Source organism: Hemitrygon akajei, chromosome 3 (assembly GCF_048418815.1).
Source record: "Hemitrygon akajei chromosome 3, sHemAka1.3, whole genome shotgun sequence".
Lineage (NCBI taxonomy): Eukaryota > Metazoa > Chordata > Chondrichthyes > Myliobatiformes > Dasyatidae > Hemitrygon > Hemitrygon akajei.
Window position 1 is genome coordinate 195,974,612 of NC_133126.1, and position 26,251 is coordinate 196,000,862.

At 41.8% G+C, this 26,251-nt stretch overlaps 1 protein-coding gene across 1 annotated transcript; it reads right to left on the minus strand.

The window, feature by feature from the left end:
* Positions 1–392: 392 nt before the first annotated feature.
* Positions 393–24,699, minus strand: LOC140724642 (extracellular calcium-sensing receptor-like). The gene is made up of 7 exons (XM_073039066.1): positions 24,665–24,699; positions 11,400–11,507; positions 9,765–10,056; positions 8,297–8,845; positions 4,770–4,988; positions 1,382–1,505; positions 393–1,300 (listed from the first exon to the last, which is right to left on the minus strand). Exons 1-7 carry the CDS (start codon positions 24,697–24,699, stop codon positions 393–395), a joined length of 2,235 nt encoding a protein of 744 aa, XP_072895167.1.
* Positions 24,700–26,251: the final 1,552 nt, after the last annotated feature.

A 26,251-nucleotide genomic window follows, 5' to 3' on the forward strand; every position in this document is an offset into this window, starting at 1 on the left:
CCGCCATGCTTCAATCTAAATTGAATTGAATAATAAATTTTTGAATATGAACGTTCCAGACTAATGGGACTGATCGATAGGATGCATTTTAAGAAAAACATTGAGATCAGTGACGGCAGAGAGGAAGTTTTGATCAGTAACGTTTATTCATGACGTAATTATATATGTATATTGTACATCATATTGACCTCTGGCTCCCATTCTGTGCTAAACCTGTTTTCTCGCAGTCCAATCCAAACTATTGTCAACGGAATTTTAAACGCATGCAAAACACTTGATTCAAATTCTCCCTAACGTAACCTGCTGGAGCACGTGATGGAAATTGAAAACTACCTTTCATAATCGTAGATTAGACACAATGAGGCCCCAAAGATACAAAGGGGTGGTGGTAGTTACAGTGACGTCCTTTTAGCCATCATCTGTTTCTTTGTATTACTCTCCGGTTTCAGTAAGATAATGTAACATTTCGGAGCAAAAATACAGACGAGCAAGCCGAAGCTTGATGCCCAAATAGCAAAAGCTTCTACAGCTACGGTGTATTTTCCAGGGGAGCTCACATAGGCTGGAATGAAAGTGATCCAAACAGCGCCAAATATCAGCATGCTGAAGGTGATGTACTTGGCGTCGTTGAAACTGTCCGGGAGTTTCCGTGCAAAGAATGCAAGCACTAAACACACAATGGACAGCAGAGCAATATAGGTAGAGACAATGCAAAAGGCAGTCAATGAGCCCACGCCACATTCTAGAATAATGATGTCTCTGTAATAGCTCATATTCTTCTGGGGGTAGGGTGGTGACACGCTTAGCCAGACAATGCAAACAAAGCCTTGCAAACATGTCAGCATAATTACGCTCAAGCGTTGCTGCGAGGGTCCGAACCAGTTCATCGCGTTGCTGTTGGGAAGAGTTGCCTTAAAGGCAACAACAACAATGATCGTTTTGCCCAAGATGCAGGAAATAGAGAGAACGAACACAACTCCGAATGCTGTGCGGCGCAACATGCAAGACCAACTGGACGGTTCTCCAATGAAGGCGAGCGAGCAAATGAAGCAAAGCAGGAGGGCAAAGAGGAGCAGGAAACTGAGTTCGGAGTTGTTCGCTTTGACCATGGGAGTTTCTCGATACCAATAGAAAATCGCAGCGATAGCCAATGTGAAGCACGATCCTATTACAGAAAATGTCACTAATACAATCCCGAGAACTTCTCGAAAGGAAAGGAACTCAACATGCTTGAGAACACATTGGGTTTTTGCCTGATTAGACCAGTAATCAGAAGGACATTTGATGCAGTCCGTGGAATCTGAAAAAACAATAAAGGGAAAATTCATGTGAGCGTGGAAATGTGGAATTGGGACACATTGCTGTGCAACCGTGCACTTACCAGTGGCGTTGCTGATCTCTCCATCAGCGCAGTCTGTACAGTCAAAGCAGCAAATGGGCTTTCCTTTCTGGCTCACTTTTCTTTTTCCAGGAGGACAGTTTTCTGAGCAAACTGCTCGTGGGATCTGAAGCAATGGAAATCATTCTAAAAATATCGATTTATTTGATAATGCGCTTGTACCAAGCTGATAAGCTCTGAAATACTGTAGTCCTCATTGCATAGGTTTTCTACGAACCGTGCCAGTACTTCCTTCATAACCTTGTCAAAATACAAAACCCTATAAACTTTAAAGAAACGTATGCTGCTCAAAATTAATTTGCTTGTACATTGCTTGAACATGGTATGTTTTTCGCCATTGGAAATTACAAATTATATGTCGCAAATAATAGCATAGACAGTAGGAATCGTTTCCCAGGATTGACATACCTAATGATAGAGTGCATGCATTTAAGCTGAGATGTCGTGGGATGTGTGAGGGTAAAAATTTATATGGGGTACATCACCCAAGTTAGTTTTCATGCAAATCATCAAAGTCATGTGCATTGGTATGTGTATACATACCCAGGGTATAACGGCAATGAAAATATGCAGTTAGGAAAAACAGCTCAGTACATTACAAACATGATTATTATTAGCTATAGGAAACTAAGTTATATATGACTATATTTAACTTAACGGAATAAAAATAATATATCAACATTAATTCAACTGCAGGAAAATATAGTGCGAGATAAAATCAGGGTTTTGCAGATAGTGGCAAGTGTTTGGAACGGGCTGCAGGGACGGTCGTTAAAGCAAATTATGTGATTGTGTTTAGCAGGCTATTTGACACACCAACATGCATGGAATAAAAGGATACGGATCGAGCACGGGGTAAAGGAATTTAGTTTATTTCGGGATAGCGTTGTTATCATTCTTTACCAAAAGTCCAGAATATAAAAACAAATCTGTAATGTTGAGGTGTGGCACAGGTGTGGCCTCGCTTGAAGTATTATGAGCAGCTTTGGACACTTTATCTGGAGCAGGATGTATTGATATTGGAGGGGTTTTAGAGGCGGTTCACGAAAATGATTTGGGGACTGCAAGGCTCATTTCATGGAACTCAGAAAACTTCGTGGGGGTTGGGGGAGGGTTCTAATTCAAACTTATCGATTTTGAAAAGAGCGATCAACATGGAGAGGACGTTTCTGTAATGTGGAGACACTAAGCTCGGGGGACACAGCCTCAGAATACAGGACCGCCGATTTAGAAAGGTAGTGAAGAGGAATTTCTTTCGGTAGAGAGTGATAGATATGTGGAATTTATTGCAACGGGCGGCAATGGAACCTAAGCCATTGGTTATATTTCAGGCCGATGCTGATAGTTCCTTCGCTAGTCTGGTCAGGAGGGGATAAAAGAAGAATCCAAGGGATTATGGCTGGAAAGGAAATGGACCAGACATTATGCAATGACGGTGCAGACTCGAATGCGCAGAACTTCCTAATTATTGATTCTATGTTTTTATCATCTTACGGAATTCTGTTCAACGCATTCTTCGTGAGCATACGATATTTCTTTCTCTGTACTGTAAAGTTCTATGTTCTCTGTAGCTCATTATTGCTTCCAGAATCGCAGGAGGCTCATATCTTCTGAGAAAACTCCGTCTGAAGGGGGGGGGGGGGCGGTATTTCAGCTTCTTGCCAAGTTCAAAGGAATGCATACATAAGGTTTGAACGTCTACTTTCCAGTAGCAGCCCGGTATATTACAAATGTAAAACTCATAAACTTAAATTAACAGAAATTAAAAGTAACATTGTCTCCTTTGTTTGCAGACACCCCACCCCTACCCTGCTTGATCCTTTCTTTCTAAACCTTAATTAAGCTTCTCTCTTCCTCTTGACTAGATGTTCCACATCTCCTGTCAACCATGGTTCCTTCACGCTACCACCCTTTCCCTGCATCAATAGGACAGACGTATCCAAACACCGCAGAAAGTGCTCCCTAATTAACCTCCACATTTTGGTTGTGCATTTTCCTGAGTACATCAGTTCCCAATTTATGCTCTCCAGTTCCTGCCTAATAGCTTCATAACACCCTCTCTCCCAATTAAATACTTTCTCATACCATCTGCGCCTTTCCCTGCCCAAGAGTATGGTAAAGGTCAGGGAATTGTGGTCACTGTCTCACATACCGAGAGATCTGTCACGTGACCAGGTTCATTGCCAAGCACTAGATTCAGTATGGCATCTCCTCTAGTTGGTCTGCCTACATATTGGGTTAGGAATTTACCCTGGACCTAACAAATTCTGCACAGTGTAAACCTTCTGCACTAAGGAGGTGCCAATCAATATTAGGAAAGTTGATGACCACCATGACAACAATCTAGCTATCCTATTAGTTTTGCACCTTTCCAAAATCTGCTTCCCGACTGTTCATCAGTGTCTCTGTTGCTTTGTGGGGGGGGGGGGGGGTTACTCCCAATAAAATGATTTCTCCCTTCCTGCTTCTGACTTCCACTGAGAGTAAATCAGTTGACCATACCCTCATGCAATCCTTCCTTTCTGCAGCTGTCATAATATCCTTGATTAGTAATGCCACTTCCTGACCTTTTTTTAATTTCCCTCCCTGTTCCTTTCAAAACATATAAACTCCAGAGCATTCAGCTGCCATTCCATTCCTTGTGACAACCCTCTCAGCCTTGGACCACTCCCTGTCAGGTTTTGTGAAACTAAAAAACGTTGTTTAAGCAATGAATTAATTACCCTGGAACTGCGACGACGTTAGAAGCAGACTCTGAAAGTTGTTTCGAATTCAGTGTATATTTTACCCGAACTACAAAGCGAAAAAAGTTTAAAAGTGTATATGGTATCTTGAGGAGAGAAATTTGTTAGATTTCCAGAAGATCACGAAGTAAGGAATCTAGACCATCCTGAGTTTTAAGCATATCCCATTGTTCATTCTGATCAGCGCCAAACTACGCTGGGCTCAATCTCCCTTAGGTGCCAGTTCCCTACCACCCTGAGTCCCTTTCGATTATATATCTGACTCCACCGTAATCGCATCTGTTGAACTGACTACGACCAATCTCGGGGACAGAGATATGCCTACGCCCCTTCCGATGGAAAGAAACAACCACTTACCTCGTGACTGCTTACGCTTGTTCGAGACTTCAGCAGCTAAAACGATCCCAACTTGTACCCAAAGGATCCGATGACTTTGAATAAGGTGATCCTTTTTGCTCTCCGAACTCTTAGGAAAAAATGACCCTAACTCTCGAGTCTGCACTTTACATTGCATGAAGCTAGAACATTATTTTCAATATCTGTACCTGTGATACCAGCCGCATCCTATGTATAAAACTGTTTCCGCTTTTTGTCAACGTAAACGCATTGTGAAATAAGTGCCCTACCGTATTTTCAGTCGTGCTCCACTCGATGTCTTTGATATTCACCGTTAGTTCGCGACCTGGCGGAGCCGAGCCATCATAATACCCAATGTATACTATGTCACTCAAATCCGTTTGCAGGTTCACGACTTCGTATTTTGGTACTGGATCACCATTCAAATCAAAGTATACAGCTTCTCCTGTCTTCGCTGTGAAATTCACTCTGCGGAGGGAATTCAGTAACTATGGAGGAATAAAGGAGGGGAGGCTAGTTTTTAACCGGGACTTGGATTCCCTGCATACTAACACAGACGTTTAAGTTAACCGAAAATACGAAAAAAGTGAAATGTATTGCAGTTTAGTCACTGCATAAAGAGACTTATATTTGTGACTGCCGATTTTAGATCTGGAGTAAAAAAATAATCAAATGGGAAGAAACATGAAATGCTGAAGGACTCAGCGTGTCTGCCTGATCGACGCACCAATTCTTTCCACAGATTACCTGAAACAATGTAATTTGATTGTAGAAATGATATCGGAGGCGGGTCATCAGTATAACGTACATATTTCTAGGAGTGGGTTAGAGACCCATGGAGACGTCAAGGAGTAATTTAGTTTCCGTGGTTTCTCGGTTTCCCTTCTAAATGAAACACGGGATTCAAGAGCCAGGGTTGACACTCAAACACGTCCTCTAGAACTGTACGCACCCCAGGGTACATTACTGTTAGATGTACAGTGTTTTAAATTCTGCCTTCTCAACTACAGCTAATAAAGAATACTATAGACCATGCGGATGTACACGCCAGAAAGCAAGAGAGCTCTGCCAGTGCCTTACCTACATTCATCTTTCAGCGAACACCCACTACACACGATCCAAGCAAGAATCACTCAATATAGATGGAGGTTGCATAGATTATGATAAGTGTAGTCCACCGCCACTCCCCAAGTAACCTGCACATCTTGAGCAATTTAGCAAGGAGAAATGGGTTAATCTTGCTCCAACACGTTGTGCTAAGCTAATAGAGGTTTATCCAATGACAATATATGTTGTAACAGCTGCGAGAGGAGGTTCCACTAAATACTTAACAAAGAGAGAAGGGTTTATTTGAAAGATAGAAACACAGAAACATAGAAAACCTATAGCACAATGCAAGCTCTTCGGCCAACAAAGTTGGCAGCCCATTCTATGGACTCACCGCTCTATGAGTAAAAAACGTACCCCTGATATCTCCTCTGTAACTACTCTCCAGCACCCTACACCTGTGTCCTCTTGTGGCAACTATTTTAGTCCTGCGGGGGGGATGGGGGGGACCTCTGTCCACAAGATCAATACTTCTCATTATCTTATACACCTCCATCAGGTCACCTCTTATCCTTCATCACTCCAAGGAGAAAAGTCTGAGTTCACTCAACCTGTTCTCATAAGGCATGCTCTCCAAACCAGGCAATATCCTTGTAAATCTCCTCTGCACACTTTCTATAACTTGCACATCCTAACTGCAGTGAAGCGACCGGAACTGAGCATGGAACTCCAAGTGGGGTCTGAACAGGCTCCAATATAGCTGCAATATTACCTTTCGGCTTCTAAATTCAATTCGGCGATTGATGAAGGCCAATGCACCGTACACCTTCTTAACCACAGAGTCAACCGGCACAGGTGCTCGGACCCCAAGATCCCTCTGATCTTCAATATTGCTAAGAGTCTTACCATTAATACTATATTCTGCTATCATAATTGACCTACCAAAATGAAACACTTCAGACTTATCTGGGTTGAACTCCATCTGCCACTTCTCTGCCCAGTTTTGCATCCTAGCAATGTCCCGCCGTGACATCTGACAGCCCTCCACACTATCCACAACACCTCCAAACGTTGTGTCATCAGCAATCTTACTAACCCGTCCCTCCACTTCCTCATCCAGGTCGTTTATCAAAATCACGAAAAGTAAGGGTTCCAGAACACCAGTGAGGCACAACACTGGTCACCGACCTCCATGCAGAACATGACCTGCCTAAAACTACTCTTTTCCTTCTGTGGGCAGGCTAATTCTGGATCCACAAAGCAATGTCCCTTTAGATCCCATACCTTCTTACTTTCTCAGTAAGCCTTGCATGGGGTACCTTGTCAAATGTGTGAGCCTCTGACATCTCAGTATTTTTTTAAATTTAGTTTTGCATGCTTTTCAATTTCTGCCGTTTGGTGGGCTATGCTGTGACAGGAAAAAAAAGGAGCATGTGATTAACAAATAGAAGTTTCCTACGTAAGTTGAAGAAAATCCCTAGTTGTAATACAAATTTATATTTTTGAAGGATTAAGGATAATGCTTTTTCAAAGCACTGTATGTGGAAGGTTCAGAGACGAAGTAAACGACATTTACAATAAAGTCGAATGGAATGGTGACCATGTCGCATGAAAACAGATATGGCGAGTTAGTGCTTCGCTCATAGCAGCGAAAGAGGATGAAAGAAATGTATAAAATGGAAAGAGGCATAGATGGAGTACACAGCCAGAGAATTTCATCCCAGGATAGAATTGGCTAGTAAGAGAGGGCATGAATTTAAGGCCGTTGAAGAAAGCATAGAGGGGATATTTGAAGCAGTTGTTCTTTCTTTTCCATCTTTACAGAGAGTGGTCGGTGCATAGAACTTACAGCTAGATGTAGTGGGAGAGGGCATTTAAGAGGCTCGAAAATAGGCATATTGATGAAAGAAGAATGGAGTGTTATGTGGGAGGGGAGCGGCAAAATGAAATTAACGTTATTACAGTTCGGGGCTCTGCAGATTTCGAAGTTCAGTCTCGGGTGTAGTTCTGTAAGCAGTCTCAAATGCCCATGGAATGCGTGGATTTTCTCCGGATATCAGATTTCCTCCAACAGCCCCAAGTTGCAACATCTAGGTTATTTAGTTATTGTAAATCTGTTGCGTGATTTGATTAACGTTAATTAGGTTTATCGAAAGTTGCTAAAGTGGCGTGGCTCGATGGGCCTGAAGGGCTTACTTCCCACTGTGCCGCTAAATAAAATAAGTGAATCTTAGAGAAGGCTTCAGACCAGCATAATATCGGTGGCCGAACGTACTGCACTAAGTTGTGCTACCTTTTCCGAGAATAGAACCTTAGAATCGACAAATCAATCTGGTTGCTAAAACGATTTTCAATGGCTGAATACTCGCACATGAAAATGTAAGGAGTTAAGTTTTGAACAGCAACTACATCTGTTCACCTTGGTAATTAGGTGCTATCTTCTGTAGATTACATCCATTCCTACCTGCCACGGCTTGAAGTTTGAAATTTGTGCACACGTTTTATTGATAATCAGCCTGTTCCCATCCGCACAGATCAACAGATCGTGGAGTGCGTGAGCGATGGAGTAGACGGCTATGTAAACGTGGAACGAACTCCCATCCATTATCGCTGGAATGTAAGTATTTTCAATGTCTTTTATTTGCTCTTCCCCTGTGCATTGGCCAGTTTGTCTTGTGGAATTCACTGATCCTGTCCGATTGTGTGCTACGAAGGAGCAAGAGAATAATGTTTCCCAAAATTCCGTTACCAAAATATTGCCAGGAAAGATGGAAGGTTGGATTTTCCGAAGATAATCCCTGAGACCTGCTACCTCTATCCGGCGAGTGGCCAGTCCGATTGTCCCAGCGAGATAAACTACACTTTCTTCAGGCGGGAGAAGATTTCTTGTTACCCAGCCCTCAGTTCCAATCCACTGTATACCGGTTACATTTTGACGCCAAATTTCATTCAATAAAATACGCATATCTTCAGCATGAGCAAAGGCCACCACCACTTTAGTGGATGAGTGTTTAATCATCTGGACAATTCGTCTGATTTTTTCTGGCGGGTCAGTTCTGTCAAATGATTCAGAGTAGGCGATGCATACCCCGAACTTTCCCACATTTTCTATAAATCCTTGCATTCCGAAATTACCATAATCATCATCACTTCTTATGGTTCCAATCCAAGTCCACTCAAAAGTTTTCACCAGTTCAGCGAGAATTGTGGACTGGTACTGGTCGCTGGAAATAGTTCTAAAAAACGTGGGGTATTCTCTCTTATCACTTAGACAGAAACATGTGGAGAAGTAACTAACCTGCAGAGAATGAAATAGATAGATGAATTATTGTGTCCCTCTTTGTGATTGTAAGTGAATGATACTCCACTATCGACTTACTGTGAATCGATTTACATTTGTACATAATTGTAACACTGAGAATGTCTCATGAAGAATATACAACATGCTACATATAACATCATTAACCGAGATTACTAGCATGTTGGAACGTCAGTTAAGCTACTTAGTTACTGATCTTGTAATAAAATGGTGATTGGACGCATCTGGAATATTGTTTTACATTCTGAAGGCTCCTTTACAGAAAGAGATTTGGCGAGACAGTTTGCCGATACTCTTCCTGAATTAAAGGGGATGGACAATGCAGAAACTGTACTAACTTGCATTTCTTTCACTGGAAGACAAAAGCCTGAGTGGATAACTAGCATCTTTACGCCCAGTGTTTAAAGTCTGCGGGCATGCATTTAAGGTGAGAGGGAAATAAGTTTAAATTAGATATTCGGGACATTTTTATACAGACTGTAATGGATGCCTGCAATGTGCTGCCAGAGGTTGTGGTGGAAGCAAATAAGAAGTAGTTTAAAATTGCTTTTTTCCCCAGCCAAACCAATATGCAGAGGACGGAGGCATCAGGATATCGCGTCTGAACAATGAACGAGTTAAGCTGTTAATTAATAGTTTAATTAGCCCTTTCCAATAGAGCCGCGCTGCTCGGCCTGTGTTGTGGTGATCCATAGCAACAAAAAAAATATATCACGGCAGTCTGGTAATTTTCAACCAATTCTAAAAAGAACACAAGATCTATAATAAGACATAACGATTAGCTGAAAATATGACACTCTCTATTTCAATCCTGACATGAGAATCTTGTATCAGTGTCCCTCCAAATAATGTGATGCAGTCACTGGAGCAAAATGCACTGGAACATTTGATTTATTACCAGCGGAATCCCAAAGGAACCAATTGCCCTTGCAGTTGCAATGGAACTTGTGGACAAAGAACAGCCAACAATTGCAGCGACGTTGGAGGAACCTCGACATTGAGGGTATTCAATAGATTTTTCATCTCCGTTAATCAAAGCGAGCGCTGCTTTCGAGGCAATCGAGGAGGACGAGCAGTCATCGTGTATCTGATACCCGAGTGTAATTCCCGGAAGGAGATCCTCATTTTGGTTTATTTCTTCAATGGCAAAAATCATCGTTTGCGCCAGTAGGAAATCTGCAACGTCAAACCTGTGGGATAAATATAAGTGATCATAAGATCATAAGGCACAGGAACAGAAGTCTGTCATTCGGCCCATCACTTTACTCTTGCACTTCATGCGTTGATATTTTCCCTCTCAACACACAATCTACTGTCTTCTTCTCTTAACCTAATTAACCAAGGATCTATCAGCGTCCGCTTTAAATATGCTATATAGAAAGTTCAGCACAGCCATCTATAGCATTAAATTCCACAATTTACTATGCCTAAGAAATTCCTCCACATCCCTGCTATAACGAGGTGTGCTTTTATTGTGAGGCTGTGTATTCTGGTCCCACACTGTCCTACCATTAGAAATATCCTCTGCACGTCCATTCTACCAGGCTTTAAATATTCGGTTCGTCTGAATGGGATCCCTTCATTCTTCCAAACATCATATAAAACCATATAACCATATAACAATTACAGCATTGAAACAGGCCGTCTCGGCCCTTTTAGTCTGTGCCGAACGCGTACTCTCACCTAGTCCCACTGACCCGCACTGAGCCCATAACCCTCCAATCCTTTCCAGTCCATATACCTATCCAATTTTACTTTATATGACAATACCGAACCTGCCTCTACCACTTCTACTGGAACGAACAAGCTGAATTAGTGACTATATAGTCATCAAATGCTCCTCATTTTCGGGAACATTTACATCATCCTCCACTGGATACTCTCCAATACCAGTATATTATTTGAAAAATAAGGTGTCTATAACCGTTCACAATAAAAAGGTAGTGAGAAACGTCTTCAGCTTCGAATTTCTATCAGATATCACGTTAAGGATTTCAAATCCATTTGTTTTCTTATTTGTGATAAAGAGTAAAGAATTGGACATTCAAACTCCTTGTTATTCACGCAGAATTGTTCAAACGCACCGAGCTAACAAATCGCCGCTCACAATGATGATCTATACATGAACCTGCCGCTATGTAAATTTCAGCTTGTTCGTTTCAGTTCTGGCCAAACATCTATCTATCGTCCTGCCCTCCGGTCTTCCCAGTTCATATCTCACATCTGAACGCATGCCGATATTTGAATTATTTATCACCAATTAGCTCAGTATGTCAATTGAACTCACAGTATCAGGATACAAAGAGCTTCACCGAAGAGGGCATGAAAGGAATGCTCGATTTCTACCCATATTCCTAATCATGCATAGCCGAATTCGAAAGCATGAGGATTGCAAAACTTCTTGTTTAAGATGGCACTACTGAAAAAAAAGTGCCACAACTTACTGGTAGTTGGTATAGTAAAAACTACAATTAAATACTTTATTAATAACAATTCTGTCTGTGGGAAATTCTGCTAACAGATCACCACATACAATGAAGAGGAGAATGAAGGCCGGGACGTCTTGAGGGGCGAGGCGTGTAGACGCAATGCAAAGTCGGAGCCAGGTTCAGACTTATTGGAGGAGAAGTTGTCGAAGTGTCTTCGAGGTGAGAACAAGAATGAGTTAGGGCGTACACAACGGAGAGAAATCAGAGGGAGGGTGATTCGCAGCACCTCCGACTAAATCGAGAGTGGGGATGCATCGATCTAAAGAACGAATCTATTTGCAAAGGTAGGGTTTGAGGCGGTATATGGCGTCGGGATCAGGTTGAGAGCCGATTGAAGCAATAGGACACTTTTCCTAGTGCAAGGGTCGACCGGATGCTTGGTCAATTTGAACTCCAGGCTGGATGGATAGAAAAGATGGGTGTCGGGACTGGTGTCGAGAGTCGGGTCGATTCTTCTCGCTGCCTTGTGACGTATAGTTTACTCTCCAGGGCAATGAGGTTAAAGCCGTGGCCAGTCCTACTACTCCGGGTTGCATGTATGCGAGATCCGCTCTGCCCTGCAGCGTGATGCACTGAAGCCGAGGCTTCATCCTTCGTGTCTCTAGACTCAATTTATTTCTGAATTCTTAAGTTTGCTTTTATTGTTTTCAATGGTTTGCGTACTTATTTTTCCTCTGCGCACTCGGTGTTGTTCTTTTTTATGGGCTGGTTTCAGTTTCTCGTTTTGTTAGTGAATGTAAGGAGACGAATCTCAAGGTTAGAAAAGACACATTGAAAAACTACAGCACAATACAGGCCTTTCGGCCCACAAAGTTGTGCCGAACATGTCCCTACCTTAGAAATTACTAGACTTCACCATAGTCCTCTTTTTTTTTAAGCTCCAAGCAGCTGCCCAAAAGTGTCTGAAAAAAGCTTATCGTATCCACCTCCACCACCATTGCGGTAGCCCATTCCATGCATTCACCACTTTCTGAGTACAAAACATTACGTCTGACATCACCTCGGTACCTACTTCACAGCACCTTAAACCTGTATCCTCTTGTGGCAACCATTTCAACCCTGGTAAAAAGACTCTGCCTATCTACACGATCGATGCCTCTCATCAACTTATACACCTCTGTCAGGTTACCTCTCTTCCCTGTCGCTCAAAGGTTAATAGGCAGGGTTTATTCAACCTGTTTTCATAAGGCATGCTCCCCAATCCAAGCAACATTCTTATAATTCTCCACTGCACTTTTTCTGTGGTTTCCACATTCATCCTGTACTGAGGCGATCAGAACCGAGCACAGTACACCAGGTAGTGTCTGACCAGGGTCCTCTATAACTGCAACATTACCTTTCGGCTCCTCAATTCAATTCTAAGATTACTGAAGGCCAATACACCGTATGCCTTCTTAACCACAGCATCAACCTGCGCAGATGTTTTGAGCGTATTATGGACTCCTTATTGATGCAATCCAATTTTTAAGCGATGCATCGTTGAAGGTGTTTCTTGCAAATTTATCACGGCGTCGCGTTGCAGCTATTGTGCATGTGACCGGAAAGAACTACAGAAATTTGTAGACGCAGTTTAGCAGATTTCTGAAATGTGCCTCCCCTCCAGGCACTCTCTTAACCCTTGCGCTGCCGCTGTAAAGCAGCCAACACTCCTTACTTCCATTACTACCAGAAGGTCTAATCGCCGGAACGTTTCTGCTAGCAGGCTTAATGACAACTTCTATCCCGCAATTATATGTCTACTAACTGACTTCGTATTCATTAGATCAACTCTTGAAATCACCGCATACCGTGTCATGGCCTTTTACTCTACTGACTCCCTTCACTGCACCTTCGCCGTAATTGTATCACTTTAATAGTACTCTATTTAATCTTTAATTGATATAGGATAGTCGTTTTCCCTTCTGCGACCTCAATGCGTACTTTTAATCAAATGATATGGATAGATACCATGCAACATGGAGTTTTTCACAGCAGATCAGTGCATGTAACAATAATAAACCAATTCATTTAAAAGAGAAAAAAAAAAGAACAACAGATTCTGAGCAGAGTTCAGCCAACCTTTGCACGTTTTGCGCTTGCACTCACTGGCATGTGCGGAATAGAAGAACAAACATATATTTTTTTGTGAAGAAAGTTAATTCAACCATTCCACGATTATCATAATATTGATAATACTCTTCCACCACTCTAAATCTCTAGTATTAAGAAGGATACTAAGAACAAGGATACAGATATGAAACAATATCAGATGACAATTAGCGTCGAATTAAAACATCTACTCAATAGCTTTTTCTACCAGACTGAGTGTAGAATTGCAATCTACAAGAGGTAATCTCACCTTTTGCATCCAGTGCGTTCCGGGGTAAAGGCAAATGTATTGGAGCCGTAATTCGGATCAGAATGTATATTGAATAACCCGCCAAGGATGATATCTCCATCCATTGATAAATCAGATAAACTGACTTCTGTTCGACGACTGCAGAGGATTCCGTATATTTCTGGTGTCGCGATAAGCAACAGGAAAGACAAATACGGAGACATTGCCCTGTTGTAGGTGCCTATTTCAATTAGAGTGAAGGATGTGCATTTATATTGTCTCCATGAAGATCCGAAGATGGTTTATAATTGCAACCTCTGCGATGATAACATAGTGCAATAGGGGCATATAATTAATAATGGTACATCTGCATAACAGCTGGGGATTTCCACCGAGAATGAAAGTTACATTCAACAATAGTAAGTAAATCTGCACTCCCAGAAGAGTTGTAAAGTGTTGTTAATTAAATAAGAATGATCTCTGAAGAATCTGAACTTCTCGTGCCGCTCATTGTTGACAACAGTTGTGTTAATTTTTCGTTACAAACCTGCTCATATCATGACTAATTGAAATAAATTATTAATTAAATGACAACGCAGACCTCTTCCTTAATGGTATTAGTGCATGGCACGAACACAGGTTGGAAGGCCCCGAGGTATAGAAACCTTCCGACCCACACCATTAGGTTCACCAACAGTTCTTACACTACTCCGTCAGTATCTAGAAACGAAATTCATGCATCACTGTTAATTCAGAGAACTACAAAATCAGTTGCAAAGACACTTCGCAAAACATTTTCTAAACAGTATTTTTTATTTATAGTTTGCTATCCTTTTCATATCAGTTATGGTTATTTTTTTTGCTTCTGGATAGTCCTTTTCTCACACATTCTTCTGTATTTCCTTCTTGTTGCTATAAACTGCAAGAAATGAATCTTCAAATAGTATATGGCAAGGCACATATGTCTTGATAATACTTTTTTACTTTGAAATTTGATTTAGGAAAACATAATTGTTGCAAACTTTTCCCCCAAAAGACAATGTAATCGAGATGTAGATTCCAGCATTTGCAGACTCTTGCTTCACGAACGTTAGCCAGACATCCAGAAGAAGACAAACAGGACAAGTATTTAGTCACATCTAATTATATCAGATAATAATGACGTGCTGAATAACTACATGACAGCTTCCATATTAACTTGTTCGTTATCTCTTCCGTCTCTCTGGGAAAACAAAGACACCTCCTTCTCCCTTAATAGGGAGAGAGAGCATGTGGTAGGTCGATATTGGGTTTGTGTCGAAACGCAAGAGAAGGACTTTGCTGAATGTCGATAGATAGACAGAGATGGAGATAGAGAGAGAGATAGAGAGAGATGGAGAGAGAGAGAGAGATAGGGAGATAGAGACATAGAGATAGAGATAGAGAGAGATATAGACATAGAGAGAGTTAGAGAGAGAGAAAGAGAGTGAGATAGAGATAGAGAGAGTTAGAGAGAGGGAGATAGACAGAGAAAGATATAGAGAGATAGAGATAGAGAGAGAGAGATAGAGAGAGATAGAGAAAGATAAAAAGATAGATAGATAGATAGAGATAGACAGAGATAGAGAGAGATTGAGAGATAGAGATAGAGATTGATAGAGATAGAGATAGAGAGAGATAGATAGAGACAGAGAGATAGCGAGATAGATATAGGGGAGACAGAGAGATAGCGAGATAGAGAAATAGAGAAATAGATATCTAGATTGAGAGATAGAGAGATAGAGATAGGGAGAGACAGAGAGATAGCGAGAGAGAGATAGGGGAGACAGAGATAGCGAGATAGAGAAATAGATATCTAGATTGAGAGATAGAGAGATAGAGAGATAGAGAGAGACAGACATATAATATAGAGATAGCGAGAGAGCGAGAGAGCGAGGGAGCGAGAGCGAGGGAGAGAGAGAGCGAGGGAAAGAGAGAGATAGAGATAGAGATTGAGAGATAGAAAGAGAGAGACATAGAGAGAGAGATAGAGAGAGATAGAGATAGAGGGATAGGGAGATAGAGAGATAGAGATAGAGATAGAAATAGAGAGATAGAGAGAGATAGATATATAGATAGATAGATAGAGAAAGATAGAGAGATAGAGGGAGCTAGAGATATAGAGATAGAGAGATAGTGATAGAGATAGAGATAGAGATAGAGAGACATAGAGAGAGATAGAGAGAGCGAGAGAGCGAGAGAGAGAGGGAGAGAGAGAGCGATAGAGAGAGAGAGATAGAGAGAGATACAAAGACAGATAGACAGATAGAGATAGAGATGGAGATTGATAGAGATAGAGAGAGATAGATAGAGACAGGTAGATAGATAGATATAGGGAGAGACAGAGATAGCGAGATAGAGAAATAGAGAAATAGATATCTAGATTGAGAGATAGAGAGATAGAGAGATATAGATAGAGATAGAGATAAAGAGAGAGATAGAGATAGACAGAGATAGAGAGAGCGATAGAGAGATAGAGAGATACAGATAGAAAGATAGAGAGAGAGATAAAGACAGAGAGATAAAGAGATAGAGAGGGAGAGATAGACATATAATATATATATATATATATATAGAGAGAGAGAGAGAGAGAGAGAGAGAGAGAGAGAGAGAGAGATAGAGAGAGAAAGAGAGAGATAGAGATAGAGAGAGATAGAGAGATAGAGATAGAGAAAGAGATAGAGATAAAGAGATAGTGAGATAGAGATAGAGAGAGAGAGACAGAGAGAGAGAGAGAGAGAGAGAGGGAGAGAGAGAGATGAGAGAGAGAGAGAGAGAGATGAGAGAGGAGAGAGAGAGAGAGAGAGAGAGAGAGAGAGAGAGAGAGAGAGAGAGAGAGAGAGAGAGAGAGAGGAGATGGAGAGAGATCGAGATAGAGGGAGATAGACAGAGATATAGAGATAGAGAGAGATTGATAGAGACAGATAAGGAGATAGATAGAGATAGAGAGAGACTGAGAGATAGAGATAGATAGAGAGATAGAGAAAGAGATAGAGATAGAGAGAGATAGACAGAGAGAGAAATAGAGAGAGAGATAGAGAGAGATAGAGAGATAGAGATAGAGGGATAGGGAGATAGAGAGATAGAGATAGAGATAGAAATAGAGAGATAGAGAGAGATAGATATATAGATAGATAGATAGTGACAGATAGAGAGATAGAGGGAGATAGTGATAGAGATAGAGATAGAGAGACATAGAGAGAGATAGAGGGAGCGATAGAGAGATTGAGAGATAGAGAGAGCGAGAGAGCGAGAGAGAGAGGGAGAGAGAGCGATAGAGAGAGAGATAGAGATACAGAGAGATTGAGAGATAGAGATAGAGCGAGAGAGCGAGCAAGCGAGGGTGAGAGAGGGAGAGAGAGGGAAAGAGAGGGAGAGAGATAGAGAGAGATAGAAAGATAGATAGATAGATAGATAGATAGATAGAGATAGAGAGAGAGTTAGAGAGAGCGAGATAGACAGAGAGATACAGAGAGATAGAGATAGAGAGACATAGATAGAGATAGAGAGATAGAGATAAAGAGTGAGAGATAGAGATAGAGAGATAGGGAGATAGAGATAGAGATAGAGAGATAGAGAGAGATAGAGATAGAGATAGAATGAGATAGAGATAGAGATAGAGTTAGAAAGAGAGATAATGAGATAGAGATATAGAGGGAGATAGAGAGAGATAGAGAGATAGAGAGATAGAGATAGAGAGATAGAGATAGAGATATAGAGATAAAGATAGAGAGATAGAGATCGAGATCGATATAGAGATAGAGATAGATAGAGAGATAGAGACAGAGAGATAGAGATAGAGATAGAGAGATAGAGATAAAGAGTGAGAGATAGAGATAGAGAAATAGGGAGATAGAGATAGAGATAGAGAGATAGAGATAGAAATAGAATGAGATAGAGATAGAGATAGAGTTAGAAAGAGAGATAATGAGATAGAGATATAGAGGGAGATAGAGAGAGATAGAGAGATCGAGAGATAGAGATAGAGAGATAGAGATAGATATAGAGATAAAGATAGAGAGATAGAGATCGAGATCGATATAGAGATAGAGATAGATAGAGAGATAGAGAGAGAGATAGAGAGATAGAGATATAGAGGGAGATAGAGAGAGATAGAGAGATTGAGAGATAGAGATAGAGATAGAGAGAGATAGAGATAGAGAGAGAGATAGAGATAGAGAGAGATAGAGATAGAGGTAGAGAGAGATAGAGATAGACATATAATACAGAGATAAAGAGATAGAGATAGAGATATAGAGATAAAGATAGAGAGAGATTGACAGAGAGGGATAGAGAGAGGTAGAGATATAGAGAGATAGAGATAGAGAGATCGAAAGATAGATAGATAGCGACAGAGAGAGATAGAGAGATTGAGATATAGAGATAGAGATAGAGTGAGATAGAGATAGAGATAGAAAGAGAGATAATGAGATAGAGATATAGAGGGAGATAGAGAGTGATAGAGAGTTCGGGATAGAGAGAGAGAGAGAGAGAGAGAGAGAGAGAGAGAGAGAGAGAGAGAGAGAGAGGAGAGAAGAGAGAGAGAGAGAGAGAGAGAGAGAGAGAGAGAGAGAAGAGAGAGAGAGAGAGAGAGAGAGAGAGAGAGGGGAGAGAATACAGGTCTGGACAGGACTTGGCTACGAAGCTTGGCTGCTGGACTAGGCATGGAACTCGAGCACAGGATGAGACACATGGACAGGACAAGAACTCTAACCCTTGACTCGTTGGGACACCCGAACACGGATCCTTGGTCCTGAGAGAACGGGAACACAGAGCCTTGTTCTTGAGAGAACAGGAATTCAGATCGATAGTCTTGAGAGAGAGAATGGAACACAGGGATATGGAACATACATACAACCGGGACCCCTCCTTAGGAACAGGACTTTAGACCTGGGCTCTACACAGTGTCAGAACCTCTCCTAGGGAGTAGGACGTAGGGCAGGGACTCGTACACAGATCATTGAGAGATGGTTCCCAACACAAGGTAGCGGCAAACTTTCGGAATTCCTGGCGAAGGCGAGGACACTGAGACTGTTCCAAACAACGATAGACTGTTCCTTATATAAACACAGAAAGGCTCCAGTCCAGTCCGGCGGTAGAACATGCCAGCAATTCAGTCGAGGACACAGGCGAGGATGCAGACGAGGTTGCAGACATGCCTCAGGCGGAAGATGAACGGAAGGGAACAGTCCAGCAAATGAGGCTGAACCCAGGAACTATTTATGTAGGCAGCACAAAATGAGAATCAGGTGCATCAATTAGAACACTCAGCAGAACAAGGGAAAACTAGTAAACCTGGAATAAGTAGCGATGGATACTGTAATGTGGACTTCACGGACTGGACAATGACAGTTTGAAACAGCTAGAAGCGAGCTCCTCTGATGTATGATTATATGACTTCTAAAAAAGCTCATGTTCAAAGCCACAGCTCTACACACCGTCCTTGCACTGCTGAAGGAAAGGGATGCATATGTGAGAATGCGGTTCTAGGACTACAGATCAGCATTCAACACCCAGATCCAAAATGAGAATCAGGTGCATCAAAAGCTCCTCATAAGGGTCTCGGCCCGAAACGTTGACAGCGCTTCTCCCTATAGATGCTGCCTGGCCTGCTGGGTTCCACCAACATTTTGTATGTGTTCTTATTCATATATTAAAGTCTTCATTCCCGGAATCAAAGTCGTCAACCTTCTCCAATGGCAACACATCCATTCTGAGATATGAGGCAAAACTTGGCAATACTCCACAGGTGTGGCCTGACTAGTGTCTTATAAATGCTCAGCATGACCTCCTTGCTTCTTTATTCTATTATCCTTGACATAAATGCCAACATGGCAATTGACTTTTTTACCACCAACTCAACCTGTAAATTAACCTTTTGGGAGTCTTGCACGAAGCCTCCCAAGTTCCTCTGCACCACTGATGTCTGCGTTCTCTCCCAATTTACTTATAAAATAACCCGCACTTTTTACCTTTTACCAAAATGCATTGTCTCAAATGTCCCCACATTCCACTCCATCTGACAGTATTAGTCGGTCAATTTTTTCCAACTTGTCTAACTCCTGCTTTCATCGCCTTTCTTCTTCATCCTACCTATCCCTCCATCTATCTTCGTATCATCCGCACATTTTGTTACAAAGCCGGCAATTCCATTATTGAAATCGTGAAAACAGTCCGAAAAGCAGCGGTTCCAATACCATCCACTGAAGAGCAAGACTAGTCACTGGAAGTCAACCAGAAAAAAAAACCTTTTATTCATACTGGCTGCCGCCTGCCTGCCAGCCATTTTACTATCCAGGCCAATACTTTTCCTGCAACGACATCGAATGCTATGTTGTTAAGCAGCCCCATTCGTGGCACCTTATCAAACGCCTTGTGAAAATCCAAGTACATGTTATATTGTATACCATTCATATATTACGTCATTACAGAACAACAGGCGTACTTACCAATTTGCTAATGAAACACCTACTTGCACCTTTCAGCTATTAAATTGTGTTCACTTTTGTCCATAAAATCTGCTCTGAATACGACCTACCGATCATAGATTCTTTGGGAACTTTGCAGAGCATCTACATAATGATTATGTATGATCATCAACTATTTATATAACACGTCTACTCTGATATTTCTGGCTGAGCGCTGTTCACTATTCCACTTAATTCTGGTTTTAGAAGAGAAATTGCTCACTTTGCCAGAAGTTGCATTCTGATCAGATTGAATTTTGGAAAATTAAGCTTATTCCATATAACTCTGTTTTCATGGAGTTACCGACATAAAGGAATAGGAACTATCAAATGTGACAGTGTGAAATTGTGTAGGGAACAGGAGGAAATAGCAGAGGTATTTAATGAATACTTTACTTCAGTATTCACTATCGAAAAGGCTCTTGCTGATAATAGTGACGACTTGCAGCAGATTGAAAAGTTTGAGCATGTATATATTAAGAAAGTGGATGTGCTGGAGGTTTTGGAAAGCATCAAGTCACATAAGTCGCCTGGCCCGGATGAGATGTACCCCAGACTATTGTGGGAGGCGAGGGAGGAGATTAGCCTCTGGGTATGATATTTGTATCATCAATAGGGACAGGAGAGTTTTCAGAGGATTGGAATGTTGCGAATGTTGTTCCTTTATTCAAGAATTGGAGTAGAGATAGACCAGGAAACTGTAAACCAGTGTGTCTTGCCTCAGTGGTTGGTAAATTGATGGAGAAGATCCCAAGAGGAGGGATTTATGAACATTTGAAGAGGTATAATATGATTAGGAATAGTCCGCACGGCTTTGTCAGGGGCAGGTTGTGTCTTACCAGCCTGATTCATTTTTGTAGGATGTGACTAAACATACTGATGAAGGAGGAGCAGTAGATATGGCGTATATGGATTTCAGAAAAGCATTTGATAATGTACTCCATGGAAGGCTTTTTGAGAAAGTAAGGAGGTATGTGATCCAAGGGGACATTGATTTGCGGATCGAGAACAGGCTTGCCCACAGCAGGGAACAATAGACGTAGACGGGTCGTATTCTGCATGGAGGTGGGTCACTAGTGGAGTGTCTCAGAGGTCTGTTCTGGGACCTTAACTCTTGGTGATTTTTATAAATGACCTCGATGAGGAACTGGAGAGATGGGTTAGTAAGTTTGCTGATGACATTAAGGTTGGAGATGCTGTGGATAGTGTAAAGGGCTGTCAGAGGCTACAGCGGGACATTGATATGATGCAAAACTGGGCTGAGAAGTGTGGCAGATGGAGTTGAATTCAGATAAATATGAATTCATTCATTTTGGTAGGTCAAATATGATGGCAGAATATAATATTATTGACAAGACTCTTGGCAGTGAGGAAGATCAGAGGGATTTCGGGGTCCGAGTCCAGAGGCCACTCAAAACAGCTGTGCAGGTTGACACTGTGGTTACGAAGACTTCCGGTGTATTGGCCTTCATTATTCGTGAATTGAATTTAGGAGCCCACAGGTAATGTTGTAGCTATATACGACCCTGGTCAGACCCCACTTGGAGTACTGTGCTCAGTTCTCGTCGCTTCACTACATGAAGGATGTGCAAGCCATAGGAAGGATGCAGAGGAAATTTCCAAGGATGTTGCCTGGACTGGGGAGCATGTCTTATGAGGATTGGTTGAGTTAACTCGGACTGCCAACACAGATGCCTTGTGCAGGAAGGCACAGAGTCGACTGTACTTCCTAAGAAGGTTGGCGTCATTCAATGTCTGTAGTGAGATGCTGAAGATGTTCTATAGGTCAGTTGTGGAGAGCGCCCTCTTCTTTGTGGTGGCGTGTTGGGGAGGAAGCATTAAGAAGAGGGACGCCTCACGTCTTAATAAGCTGGTAAGGAAGGCGGGCTCTGTCGTGGGCAAAGTACTGGAGAGTTTAACATCGGTAGTTGAGCGAAGGGCGCTGAGTAGGCTACGGTCAATTATGGATAACTCTGAACATCCTCTACATAGCACCATCCAGAGACAGAGAAGCAGTTTCAGCGACAGGTTACTATCGATGCAATGCTCCTCAGACAGGATGAAGAGGTCAATACTCCCCAATGCTATTAGGCTTTACAATTCTACCGCCAGGACTTAAGAACTTTTTAAAAGCTATTATTAATGCTTTTTGAGATGGTGATTTAGATGCATATCATATTTTTTTTTACTGAGTTAAGTATTGTATGTAATTAGTTCTGCTACAACAAGTGTAAGGGACATTGGAAAAAAAGTTGAATTTCCCCATGGGGATGAATAAAGTATCTATCTATCTATCTATCTATCTATCTATCTATCTATCTATCTATCTATCTATCTATCTATCTATCTATCTATCTATCTATCTATCTTTTCTCCTTGCAGCGATGGAGGACGAGAGGTGACCTGATAGAGGTGTTTCAGATATTGAGAGACCTTGAACGTGTGGATAGTCAGAGTCTTTTTCCCGGGATTGAAAAGGTTGACACAAGAGGACACAGGGTAAAGGTGCTGGGGAGTAGGTACAGAGGAGGTGTCAGGACCAAGTTTTTTTTTACTCAGAGAGTGGTTAGTATGTGGAATGGGCTGACGGTAACGGTGATGGAGGCGGATACGACAGGGTCTTTTAGGAGACTTTCGGAGTGGTACATTGAGCTTAGAAAATTAGAGGACTGTTGGTAAGCCTAGTAATTTCTAGGGTAGGGACATGTTCGGCACCACCTTGTATTCTATTATGCTGTAGCTTTTCTATGTTTCTATTTTTCTATAATTCAATCAACAAGGATACTGAATTCATCCAACTAAACGACACTCAAGCAAAAGAAAATTATATAATTCTTTCTAATTAACTGGTGACAGCTTCAAATGTAAATACATAATTCTCTCTACGTCCCTGCTTACCGCTCATACTTTCAGTTCATACATGGCTTTAGCTAAATCAGAGGAACAAATCGTCCTAAAAAACGCAAGATCTAATAGTTCCACATTATGTTACAAGCAACTGTCACATGACAAATCTCTCATTCTTGCAACCATTTATATATGTTTAAGTCCGTAACTGTTAACACTTCTGAGAATATTAACAATGTTATTTATTTATATCACGAAGTATTGATTACTAACTGGAGTGTAAAATACCACAATACCAAACAATTGCACAAGTTAGGTCTTTATTAAAGGTTGAACAAGTTAGGCATTTCTACTTTGGAGCGTAGAAGGTTGAGGGGGACTTGAGAGAGTTACTTAAAATTATGAGGGGCATAGATAGATTTGACGTGTATAGGCTTTGTCCATTGAGAGTAAGGGAGATTCAAACAAGAGGACATGAGTTGAGAGTAAGGGGAAAAATTAGGGGTAAAACGAGGGGGTCTTCTTTACTCAGAAAGTGGTAGCTGTGTGGAACGAGCTTCAAGTAGAAGTGGTAGAGGTAGGATCGATTTTGTCATTGAAAACAGTTGGATAGGTATATGGATAGGAAAGGAATGGAGGGTTATGTGCCGAGTGCAGGTAGGTGGGACTAGGTGAGAGTAATCGTTCGGCGCGGACTAGAAGGGCTGCCATGGCCTTTTCCGTGCTTTAATTGTTATATGTTTATCTGGTTAATTGCGAAGTTCACTCTGTCCTCCCTGCCACATGATAGAACGATTATAATTTCAGCCACTGATGATCACTTTTTAAAAAAATACTTTGAGTCAACGCAAATATATCATTATTTTCTCAACGTCTTTCTAGCATAAACAATGTTGATTGTTAGGCACCTGCGTTTTGTTTCTGTTGTTTGTTAAATATTGGGGTCACATTTGTTCTCCACAGGAACAAAAAATAATATGATTTTGGAAGATAGTAACCAATGTATCGCCTGGCTGCAAACATAGCTCGTTCAGAGCTCCAGTATGTAGATCACCAACACATTGGAAGCTCTTAGTTTTTTGAATAATTTCCAGAGGCAGCATTGCAAGTACTGTACAGGGATCTGAAAGTAGTGAAAATAACTCTGCCCTCAAATTTACCTGGTCCATTTCAGACAACTCCCTCCCCCGTTTCTTGATCGTATTGTCTCCATCTCCGGAGACGGCTTATCTACTGATATCTACTATAAGCCTACGGACTCTCACATCTACCTGGACTATTCCTCTCCCACACTGTCTCTTGCAAAAATGCCACGCCCTTCTCGTAATTCCTTCGCCTCCGCCGCACCTGCTCTCGGGATGAAGCTTTTCATTCCAGGACGACGGAGATGTCTTCCTTTTTTAAAGAAAGTGGCTCCCTTCCTCCACCGTCAACTCTGCTCCCAAACGCTTCTCTCCCATTTCACGCACTTTTGCTCTCACCCCATCCTCCTGGCACCCTACTCGGGATTGGGTTCCCCTTGTTCTCACCTACCACCCCACCAGCCTCCGGGTCGAACATAAAATTCTCCACAACTTCCGATACTTCCAACGGGATCCCACTACCAAGCACACCTTTCCCTCCCTCCCTCTTTCTGCTTTCGGCAGGGATCGCTCCCTACGCAACTCCCTTGTCCATTCGATCCCCCGCCGCCATCCCTTCCCACCGATCTCCCTCCTGGCACTTATCCTTGTAAGCCGAACAAGAGCTATAGCTGCCTTTACAATTTCGCCCTCAGTACTATTCAGGTTCCCAGAGAGTCCTTCCAGGTGAGGCGAGACTTCAACTGTCAGTAGTCTGGTGTGATATACTGCGCCTGGTGCTTCCGGTGCTTCCGGTGCTTCCGGTGCGGTCTTCTATGTATATTGGTGAGATCCAAAGCAGACTGGGAGACCGTTTTGATAAACATCTACGCACTGTCCGCCAGAGAAAAGAAGATCACACATTTTAATTCCACGACCCATTCCCATTCTGAAATGTCTATACAGGGCCTCCTCTTCTGTCAATATCAAGCCAAACTCAGGTTGGAGGAACAACACCTGTTATTCCTTCTGGGTATCCTCCAACTTGATTGGAATGAACACTGATTTCTCTAACTTCCGTAAATACCCTTCCTCCCCTTATTACCCCATCCCGTATTTATTTAGTATCCCCCCTCTTTTTCTCTCTCTCTGCCCCTCTCACGATCACTCGTTCTCCATTTCCCTCTGGTGCTCACCTCCCTCTATCTTTCTCCCTAGGCCTCCCGTCCCATGACCCTTTCCCTGTTCCTGCTGTGTATTCCTTTTGCCAATCACCTTTCCAGCTCTTAGCTTTATCACTCACCCTCATGTTTTCTCCTATAATTTCTGACTTCCCCGCCCCCTCCCACTTGTAAATCTCTTAGTCTATTTTCTTTCAGATAGTCTTTTGACAAAGAGTCTAGGCTCGAAACGTCGACTCTACTTCTTCCAGTAGATGCTGCCCGTCCTGTTGCGCTCAATCTGCATTTTGTGTGTATCTTCTGATAGCAGTGCTATTGAAAGAACATAAATTGCATGCGCCTACGCACGTGCTAGTTAATGCAGACATATTGCATTAACTGGCAATCATATGGCCGGAACTCAAGAGAAAATGAAAACATGTAGATATGGTCAATCGCTTAATTTTCTGATCACAACAAATATCAGAACGGGGAAGACATGTGAAATGACTGACTTTGACTGTAAATGATTACTGATGCCAGAAAGGCTTTGGGAATTTCAGAAATTGATGATCTGCTGTGCTTTTCACACACAACAGTCTCAGGATTTTACAGAAAGTGATCAGGTGAGCGGCAGTTTTCTAGGTGTAAAAGGCCTTGTCGATGAGAGAAGTTAGAGAAGAATGTCTTCCTTCGTTCAAACTGATAAGAAAACGGCAGTAACTCAAGTAGCCAGTCATTGCGAACGCACAGGGAGAAAGATCAGCAGTGATGAAATGGCGGAGCGCTCTCGATGGCTCCTTATCTTTTATGATCTGATGATCTAACATGTCGAAAATAAAGACACGGGGAAAATACAGCAGTTGGTACCGTGTTCATTTATTTCGGAAACTAATAATCTAGCAACTAATTGTATAAAATTAAGGATATATATCTACGTTCGCCACTAGTAATCTATTCTCCAATAACTAGTCTTAATTGTTTAACAATAATATTGAAGAAAGAAAGTGCATTCTTTGCATTATC